Below are 11326 nucleotides of genomic sequence, written 5' to 3'. Positions count from 1 at the left end.
TTTTTTTGACCGCACCCGGACCATATTCCTTTCTTCTATAATAATAAATAAGTAAATGGGTTACATTTTAATCATACTATTATGTATAAAATACTTCAAACACTTCATCTTTAAAACATTTATGACCTAATTCCCATCCAATAAATTATCAGATAAACAGAGCCATTATGAGGAGGTGTATTCAGCAAAGATACACAAATAAATAAAACTTATTCATTTGTGCAGTTTTGTTCTGACTGAGAGGCCTTTACCAGGGTCAGTTAGATGAAGATTCCATCTAAAGTCTTACATTTTTTTTGCGTTGTTAGAAAAAATATATATATTTGGTTAGATTACATGAAATCTCAAATATTAATGAATGAATTTTAATTTTTAAATAATTCTAATGAATAAGTCTTATATTTTGTCTTTCATAAAAGTTCCAAGTCTATATGGAAACAAATGAAGGTATTTTGCATCACATTAACTAACTGTCTGGTGGTTCCTGATGTATTTCAATTTTTAAGCCTTGGTGATTTTGATTCGTTCGTCTGTAAATAAATGTATAATAATTGGTTTTGTATTAGTCCATGGTTACAATCTAAAATCAAAAATCCTATTCAATACAACGTCAATAAGTTTTTACTGCATTCACTTATATTTTATTGATTTGATACAAAAAATGAAATTTCATGTGATTTAACTGCATAATTTTTCTCATCTTTAATTTTTTTTTTCTTGTTTATCTTTTTCGATAAATCATTTATTAATTCAGCAAAATTAGAATGTTTTTTCTCAGAAATGATGATGTCATCCAATTCAATGAAGAGAAATGTTTCTCGAGATCGAACAAAACCAGTTTCCCCTGCTTCGAATTATAGTACCATTGATGTGGTTGAATTAGAACGGATGAAGAGAGTGTCATCTTCATCTTCTATTTCTAGCTTAGGTAATTGATTATTTTTACTTTCATAGTTATATCCTATACTTTTAACTTCTTTTTTTTCATTTTCTTTCATTTGTTTTGTGATAATAATTTCAGCAATGGGTGGAGTTCAGTTTGGATCAATTTATCAGAAATTGTGGGATGGGCTTGTTGCGCTTGACTCAGACCCATACCCTGGAGTTTCTTCTCTTTCTAGAATAGTCACAGATTATATAAGAGATCAGGTATGTGCATTTGAATTATGAATTCTTACAAACTTATTTAATTTATTTTATATTTTTCTCTGTTCAATTATTTGTCATGATTAAAAAGTACCTAGAGAAGTGAAATTTAAAAAAAGGTTCATTTGAAAATTTAAATTTTTACATGAGCAATGTTGAGTATCAGAAAACTTGGAAAATACCTTAAATAAATAGTGCAATTTATTATTTCAGTGATATTTGTGTCATTATTAATGTTGTGCACTTGGTTGATTGATTCTTTTTTTAATTTAAGATGTGGTTCTCATTTTTTGGCTCTTGCATTGCTTTGAATCAAATTTGTAAAGTTAAAAGTAAAAATTAAATATGTGACTGAATCGACATCTCTTGAAAGGGACTTGACGTATTGAATTTATAAAATGTTATTTAAAATCATATTTGTTGTCGTAATTGGTTGTTAGCTTATAGTGTCATAAATCAAATGTATTGTATAGAGTGTTTGAAATCCTCCTGTGCAATATGTAAGTTCACCTCATTATTTCAATAGCTGTTACCAAGTGGATAGAAAATTGATTTATTTGACTTTTAAACTAGATAACTTTCTAGGTAACTAATTTTTAATTACATAATTTTCCTTTTTCAAAAATACTGAGTTAAAAATTAATAAAAATGTCAGTAAAATTAAAAAAATATTTGGTAGGTGGAATTTATAAAGTAAGTTCACTTTAAATCTCACAAACTGCCATTACTTTCATTTATTATCAAATTTAAATGAAAATGGTTCAAGAGTCAGTTTTTTGTAATTCAGTATGTTCAGAATAAACCTCTCATAGTGTACTATTATTTGAACAAGAAAAAACACTATTAATACCATTATTGCTGCCATTGGTGAAAGAATAAGGTTTGGAACATTCAAGTGGATTAAAATAAATATTCTTAACCACAAAAAGTAATATGTGATTCAGTTTATATCACAATGTGCCCATTTATTATTTCACAATTGACTCCACATTGTTTCCTCTAAACAAGTCGCCCCTCATTGTCACAAAAAATTATCTGGAGTATAGTGGTTCAATTCTTTCTTAATTTTTATTGTAATATATCTGCCTTTTTATTTTGTTCGTACATATTCACTTCACATTATATTTTGTGTGTATGTCTTTGTGAGTCTATTTATTTCAATACCTATTCCTACATAAATATATTTATAAATAATAATGTTCTATAAATTCTTATTCCTTTGTTTACAGTTGAAACATTCTTCTATGATCTCTATTTTCCATCTTTTAGTTGTGTTCTTTATCTAGTATTATTTGTATTATTATTATTATTATATGTATTTTTTAGATAAAAGTCTGTTTTGATAATTCAATTTCATGATTTTTTTTATTACTGATTCTATCACGTTATTCATTAATGAATACTTGTTAGCTATTAAATCTTAAAATAAACTGGTGTCAATTTTTCAAAATTTTTATTTTGAAATACAATAAGTTGTTTGACTAACTTTTGTTTTAATAATAAGACTTTACTGTTGTGAAATGTTTTAACTTAGTTAATTTTGGTATTGGTTGTAACACTCGCATGCTTTTTCATAAATATTTCTTGATTATCTTATTTTATTAAATTTGACTATTTTTTCTTCTGTTAAATATTTCATATTTACTTACTTTTTTATGAGATGAATATGTTTTAATGAATGCTTTATTGAGTAATATTTGGAAAATAACAGCATATTTCTTTTGATATTTATCCTGATTGGTGTGAAGGTTTTCGCATGGCCCGGTGGCTGGAGCCCACCCCACACTAGGGATAATGGCTCATGGGCTGTCTCTGTCTCACTCGGCCACATCACTGTAAGATGTCACTTACTAACATGCATGTATTGTTAGATGAACTTTGCATTTTTATTTTTATTTTTATTTTCATTGTAGTTACTTACTTCTTCCTTTTATTTATTTATTTTTTGATATTTGTATATGAAAAGTAAAGCCTGTACTTATTTTCCAGAATGGTTTTCAGGAGAAAAAAATGTATAACTTAAATTATTTTCAGTATTACCTTTACTGTATGGATGAAAAGTATTGTACGTTAATGTATTTTTATCTCTTAGATTGAAGAACATTCTCCAAAGTAGACAGGTTGGAAATCTGCTGCCCCACAATAAGCTCAAAAAATGAATCTATTCTCATATCAGATTAATCATTTAATAGCTAGTATGGATTAGAACTTTTTCTCTTTTAAACATACCTGAATCCTGTACATTCCAGTAAACCCATGTTCCAATTGGAGATTTATATTGTCAAAAAAAAAAAAAATCGACTTACAGCTAAGAGACATGCTAGAATAATAAATCAAGATATTAGATTGAAAATTCAGTAATATTATTGATAACCAGGTGCTGTTCTACTGCATATCTAGTAAAAAATGGTTAATCAGTAATCAATTCAAGTTTGCTAATTGCTATTAATGGATTTGGATGATCAGAGAGAAACTATCATTCATCACAGTACCCTAGTCTTCTTGTTTTACAACTTTTATTTTGTGCTAAGCAATTTATATAAAATTACTAAATGCATATGCTGTTATAATTAATACAGATTTTCATAGCTGTATGCAAGTCATACTTGTCAAATTCGCTTGCACTACACCTCAAGACACATAGAAACCCCCAATGGAGTTCATATCATTCGAGATCAGGAAGATATAATTTATTTATTAAAGATAATTTTATTTTTGATAGACATTTTTGATCATCCACAAAATCTTACCGAATTTGGAATCAAGTATCTAAAAAATCTAAATTAATCGTTGGTTAAATGAATAAATCTAGAAGAGCACAATATCATGAAGCCATTGACAGAAATTGTTTTGTGGAAAATGCTTAATGTGGAAATGACGGAATTTCGGAGAAAAAGAGTTTTTTTATAAAAGGAAACCGTTAATGAAAAATCAAACATGTTGGAGAGATCATGTATGTAGCATAACTCAGAACTGGCTTATCACAATATTATCATACAGTATTCGATGCATTAATTTATAAAAAGAATATATTAATTGTCCTGATTCCTTCAGACCATCTCAGTCCTTCAGCAACCTTTCGTGTCTAATCTCTTTACCTGACACTGAAGTTCAGTCAGCTGTATGGATAAGACATGGCTGGAAAAGCTGGCATACTTGATTTGAGAGAAAACTTAATCTATCTCAGATTAACACAGAAGAAACAATAGAGAATGATAGTGATTGATTTCATAGCAGAAGATGTTGATGTCCGAAGTTATTGTACTCTGGAAATGAGTTGGGTAGGCCTCAGGCTTTTGTTCAGTTTCAGCAGTCTGATCTTAGACTTTGAAAGTATAATGTACAGTGTACCTCTTTAGATTAACAAAGAATGTTATTGTTCTATGTTGGTTTTTGATAAAAAACATATTTGTAATCTATTAATAAAGTATATTTTTTGATGGAGTAACTATTTTAAGGTGTGGATATTTGTTGACAAGTATGACACTTACAACTAAGGAAGTAATAATAGAAATGAATCTATAAGAGTATGAAATAACAAATTATCTGGTTAATAACTAATCTCTTAGAAATGGTAATTTATATATATTTATCATAAAAGTGCTTTTAACATGTTAATTACAATAGCGCTCCCAGATTACAAAACTTGACTTTTACCAGTGGCCATGGTGGTCCTAGTGGGCTATTCGAAAATTAAGTTAAAACTTTTTTACTGGCCACAACAAGGAAGTATCGGTAATTGAAATAATGACATGTTAGTGACCTTGGCTCTACAATGGTTTGGGAAACATTGCCGATGGAAGTCCCCTCTCCCCCTTCCTCAAAATTATCTAAAGCCCTTTAGATTTTATAAAGGGTTTTTACATCACCCATTATTGGCCCAGTTACCTTCATGTCATTTAATAAGAAATCGCCAAGCTCCAACAACCCATTGACATGGGAAAGAATGAAACATGACTTAAATATCCCATCTTCTGTAGATTTTATTATCAAACAACTAATCATTAGCCTTGAAATATAGATAAATTTAGTGAAGTTGTGTAAAGGAATTGCACTCTTTTTTATGGATTGGGTTAGGAATATTTTTAAAATTTGGTCATCATAATTTTTTTACTATAAATTATGTTTTTAATATTCATTTTTCAATAACATCTTCAGAATTTTTAGAAAATACTGAATTTAAAGGAGTTAAATACAAATTTCAGTACACCTTCAATAATTTATATGTTTATAATAATCCAAATATTCTTTAATAATTTGTTTATTAATTATGCTCGATAAATTTATCTTTCCAGATAATATATTTATTGAGAGCTATTTGAAGTATATACATAGTTCAGTTTTATATGTTTGTAACAAATATATGAATCTAGGAAAAATTGAATTTAATAATTGTTTTTGTTCCTATTTTAGAATAGCAAATCAATTTTTAACTTCTGAAAACTACCACAGTTTAAGATTTAGGAAAATTAAGTGAGATTCTATGTGGGTGATTCTCAAACAATGGGCAACTTTCAAGTTTTTGGAGGTGCAGAAAATAAAATTGCTTTCAATTTTAAGATCACGTGCTCGAAGATCAATTTATTTAAGTTAAAATAAATTTATTTATCTCCAAAAAATGTAAATGAATCCTATTATATTATAGTAGTCAATAGTTTAAATAAAAAATGAGGTAATGCACGATCTTAAAATTGTTGGATTTTATTATATTTATTATTTGGTTTAATTTTGGAAACTAAATATTAGAAATCCGAAAAAATTGATATATATATATATAGGTGCCCAATTTTAATTTTTGAAACCATCCAGTCAACATAAATTTGTTGAATAAAATTTTTCTTTTTTTTTTTTTTAATGAAATATTTCTGTGTAGTTATGATATACTCATATTCCCCGTGATGACTAGTTCTCAATTGGATTTTGAATTATGTTTACTTTTTACCTACCTTTAGTGTCAGAGAGAGACCTGACCTCTTTGTGATTATAGGTATGAAATTTTCAAATTAAAATTTTATGGGTACATATTGTATTTATCTTTTGCTTTACAGTGGATCTGGTTTGTGCTAACTTGAGTAAATTTAGAATATTTTATAATAATTTTAGTATGATTTTCATTTTTAAGTTGGGACTTGAAAATTGCCTATCATTTGAAAATCGCCTGTGTAAAAATGCTCTTTTTCCATAAAATATCTCACATGTTCTTGTACTTAGCTGTTCAGTGATGTATGTTTGTAAAACCTAATAATGTTTACATATAGATAATTAAAAAATGAAACTTTTGTATTTACTACATAAATATTTACATTAGAACAAATTAAAATCATTGGCAAACCTTCTCCCACATTCCAACCTTCATTTCATGTACGGTCAACTTTGTCTCCATCATAACTTTACATAAAGTTTTAGTTTGCTTTTTTTTTTCTAGAAAAGTTCGATTTTTTTTAAAACCTTTATATAAAAATGTAAGTAATCCTTCATGTATTTAAGTTCAGTACCCATATTATTGACTTATTTTTAATAGTATTTATTATTATTTCAAGGTAAAAGAAGCAACAGCACCTCGAGAAGTTGTAGAAGCCAAAGCTAGTTCATTACCACCATCTCCTTCTAATAGATCATACCTCGGGTAAGATATTTTTTTTTTTAAAGTGGTTTAATATTTTATATTTCTTCTTTCAACTGTTTCTGAGATGCCGTATTTAGGTCTGTGACTAACCTTAATGGTTCATTCAATTTCCATGGACCATTAAGGTATTAAACCAAATGATTAAATCTTAAACTGATTTTTCTATACTTTTGCTATATATTCTATTTTATAGCTCACTCTAAATAATTTTTTCTGGGAATTAGTTTATTATTGTTTCTTCCACTTTATTAAATGATCTACTATTACCCAATCTCCTCCAGACACACTTAGTAGTGTGTAAAAATGCTTATTACATCATTTTATTTGTAGTAAAGCTATATTAACTTTATATAGTTGTTTTTATTTTTTTTTTTTAAGTTTTCATTATTTCATAAATAATGCATATTGATGACTAATAAAATTGCAAGTTGATAGTTCATATTTATTATTAAATAGTTCCAGAAATGTTTGAAATATAGGAGAAAACATCATAAGTTCTTATTTATATAAGAAATATAATTTATTATGTAAAAAAATCAACTTAAAATTTAAATGACAAAATATAAACATAAACTAAGTATTAAATTCTAAAATATAAAATTTTCATAAATATCATTAAATACTTGATTGTGGCTATTTCAATTGAAGTTCACTGCTTGTTAAGATGACTACTTTGATATATTATTATTTTGATTTATATAATTATTTTAAACTTCACAACTTTACTGAATGATGAGAAGATGGTGTACCATGGATAATATATATGAGGTGAAGATAGTTGGGATTGTGGTCAGAAAATAACACAAGTAAATTAAAACTTATTTATTAGTGACAATGTTTCAGCCAGAATTTCTAGCCTTTATTAGGGCTAAGAACAAAAAACCGGATAACTAGAGAATAAAGGATATATAGAAAGATTAAAGTAAATAATTGTACAGAATATATTCAAATAAAAATAAAATAATGAAAGAGGTGGAAAATAAAATGCATATATGGTAATTAAATGAGTGAGTAAAATAACATAATTAATGCAATACAAATATAAAGTTATATAATGTTCATAAATATTCATTAATTATGTAATTTTACTCATATATCTAATTATCTATATATACATTTTATTACTTTATTTTACGTTTTATTATTTATTATACCCACTTCTTTCATTACTTTATTTTTATCTATATTCATTCTTTACAATTATTTACTTTAATCTTTCTATATATCCTTTATTCACTGGTTGTTATCTTGTTTTTTGTTCTTAGCTCTGATGAAAGCAAGAAATTCTGGCTGAAACGGCACTAATTAATAAGTTTTAAACTTATTTGTGTTATTCTCAGACGGCACCCCAACTATCTTCTCCTCATTTGGTTTGAACGTTATTGCATTTACTTGATCATGACATCAAATTAAATATTTCTTTGTTCATTTCTATTTTATAAATTATCATATTTCACCCTTGGTGATTTTTTAATTAGTAAAAAACATTTGCATTAATATTTAAATTAAAACAATTATCCTCTGACCATATTGATACACATCTTGTTTATGTGAGTTCTGAGAAATAACGGAACCACATCAGCTCTCCCAGTGAAAAAACAAAACAAATGAAAATCTTTTTCCTTTTCAATTATCACTATTTATATTTTTCATAATACTCACCTTTAATTTTCAATTTCCAATGTCTATGTTCTATCCATGACAACAGCTAACATTTTTTAATTTTAATAAATGGAATATGGTCCGGATGCAGTCAAAAAAACTCAAATACTATCTATATCTTGTGATTTTATATTGCCAGTTTAGTTTTCTTATTTATCTGTGGGTTTTTTAACTCACTTTGATAATTGACTCTTTTGGATCAAATTGACATTAAGAAGAATGAATATTTAACGGCACCTTTAGTGTTTCCTTTTGTTTTGGTCTTTGCTATATGATTTATCCTTGCAGATCAAGCCAAGACTATTGGTCTGGTTTGATGAGGATGAGGATTAATTGGTCCATTATCTAGGCTATTTAGCATCTCTTTTTAAAAGAGTACCTAGTCTTTATTGGTTAAAAATATAAAGTAGATTAAAGGGGAAAAAAGAATGACTATTGGGGTTGGCCTGTAGTTAAAGACGTAAGTACGTGACTTTATTTTTTCAATTAATTAATTAAATTTTTTAAAAATTTTATATAACAAAAATTAATCCGTGAAACAGTTATATTGTTTATTCTAGAGGTAATAATGAATCAACTTCACCGGGCATGAGCAGTTCAAGTGATAAATTGATTAGTAGATCTGTTCAGCTTACACCAAGACCAAAGAAGACAGTTCCAAATACTGTAAGATTTTTAACATTTTTTGTCTGTGTACTTATTATGTTTGAATATATTATTTTACTTTCAATTTCCTTATTTTTTACTAAATATTGTTCTTATCTTTATTAGATAAATGAAGATGTCCCGGAAGAAAATAATTCAAAAAAAAGACCATTGGTTTCTACTCAATTTGTTGAATGGTGCTGTAATTATTTTGCACAACCTATTATGTGCTTAAAGAAAAATATTATAGATGTTGAAAGTCCTGAGTATTATCGACGTGAATGGAGGTAAACCTCTAAATCATTACATTATTTATAATAATCTTATAATTAATAAGTTTGTAATCAAGTATACAGTCTTCAGACCTGCATCAGACAACTTAAACTGGCCCACAATAGTAACGATTATTTTTACTTATATTAGACTAAGATTTGAAACATTGTAAAATTCTTAATGATCTGATTTAGGAAACTAATTTATTCATTTGGGCTATCGTTAACCTTAACTAAACATATTTTATAGTTGAGCAAAACATAAATTATCTCTTCTTAAACTATTTTTACATCGAAAAAGTACATTCTTACTAACTAAATCAATTTCAATTAAAGCACTGAAAAAATGTATTATTGTGTTACTGATGAAAATAAAATATTCAACTTAAAGTTTCAACGATATGCATTAATGAAGAGGGATTTTTGTGATCCTTTCTATTAAGACCTATCTGAAAATTGTTTTTTAATAGAAACTTTAGGATTAATTTGTTTCAATATTTCTTTATATAATATTCATGGTCTATATATTCCTGTTTTTGAATAATAAAATAAATATAAATCAAGGATCATAATACTTAATGTACAAAGAATAGCTTTCTCAGTGTTCTCCAATTTAATGTCTGTATTTGCACTACTTTTTACTGATGTTTACTTACTAACTTCATTTTACTTCGACAAACCAAATATGTACTGACTTAACTTCTCTCTGAACTACACCAAGATGACATAATCCCTTTAATAGGGGCCCATTTTCATTTAGAGTTACACTTTTATCCTTCACAAACTGTACATTTTTATACTGACACATTAGAGATCAAAGTGTTATTTTTTCAGTAGCTCGCAACTGACCCTCATTTCTTTAAGAATGAAATATTTACACATCTCTTCAATTTCACAGATCATTATATGAACACTCATAGTACTTGATAGTTGGTATCGTGAATATTATTTAATAACTTTCACAGTTCAGATTTAAGTTGTTATCCAGAGCTTAACAATCCCTATAACATTTTTTAAAAATCTGAAATATTAATGAAAACTTTTTTTTTTTCTTCTTCTATCCCATCAAACAAAATAAGAGAATGCTGTTGATGAACGTTTAATGTTTGTTTTTAAATGTAATTTCAGTGTGAAAGTAATGTACAATGATTTATAATATGTAGTAAATACCATTACTATTCTAGTTTGGAGAAATAAAATTTGTGCACATTTCCATTACAATGTGTTTATTATTTCTCATACTGCTCTTATTAATCTTTTTAACACAGTTATATTCCATATGAGAGATTACTAAATAAGTGTTTACACCAAAATATAACTAATTTTCAGCTATCTATACCTTAGAATAGCGTATTTCAATATAACATTTTTTTTTAAATCCCTTGATATTTTTTATTCTAAGCTTCCATTGTACAACAATAATTCCAAAATAAACAATTGTTTATTGTTATATGTTTATAAAAAGACAATTATTGATTTAAGGTATCTGAAAAATACTGAAATGAGAAAAGAAGCTAAATTTGAAATTTCAAAAATGTCCCATTCTCGAATAGAATCCCAGCTGTTTTCTACTAAATGCAGTTCTCCAGCTCAAGCTGTCACTTTTCATCCTTATGACCCACACATCGCAATTGCTGTAAAGGATAACATCACGTAAGTGTCTAAATTGAATCATTTATTATCATTCATCAACTCAATAATAGTTATAAATCATTATTATTTATATATGATAAAAGTTAGGTCCATTTAGATAAATGAATGATGGGTTTAGTTATTATTTATTGTAATAACTTAAATAATAACACCCAAATGGCCATCTAAGGGGGAATAAGAGTTGGGTTATGAGCCAATTCTTGTCATAATAAGTTTATGGTTCTGCCATTTCAAAATCTTTCAGAGGTTTAAATTGAACCAACATTATTTTTGGCATAGCTGTAATAAACAATAAACTTGGTTGCTTACATTTGCTACCTTA

The 11326-nt window shown here is 27.0% G+C and overlaps 1 protein-coding gene across 5 annotated transcripts in view; it reads left to right on the top strand.

Moving 5' to 3' along the window:
- The window catches only part of raptor (regulatory associated protein of MTOR complex 1), a 49554-nt gene that overhangs the window by 20653 nt on the left and 17575 nt on the right, over positions 1–11326 (top strand). Inside the window, exons 15-21 of one of the 5 annotated variants that reach the window (XM_024359684.2) lie at positions 779–928; positions 1022–1149; positions 2895–2981; positions 6687–6772; positions 8995–9100; positions 9206–9366; positions 10834–11004. In XM_024359684.2, coding sequence (XP_024215452.1) covers positions 779–928; positions 1022–1149; positions 2895–2981; positions 6687–6772; positions 8995–9100; positions 9206–9366; positions 10834–11004 — 889 coding nt within the window. Of the gene's footprint in view, positions 1–763; positions 929–1021; positions 1150–2894; positions 2982–6686; positions 6773–8976; positions 9101–9205; positions 9367–10833; positions 11005–11326 lie in introns of all 5 variants that reach the window. The other 4 variants (XM_067052292.1, XM_014420819.2, XM_014420817.2 and 1 more) reach the window with 4 other exon arrangements.

This window comes from Halyomorpha halys, unplaced genomic scaffold, assembly GCF_000696795.3.
Source record: "Halyomorpha halys isolate HHAL.00 unplaced genomic scaffold, Hhal_1.1 Scaffold293.1, whole genome shotgun sequence".
NCBI lineage: Eukaryota > Metazoa > Arthropoda > Insecta > Hemiptera > Pentatomidae > Halyomorpha > Halyomorpha halys.
The sequence above is the reverse complement of the archived record's forward strand: the minus strand, read 5'-3'. Positions and strand labels throughout refer to the sequence as shown.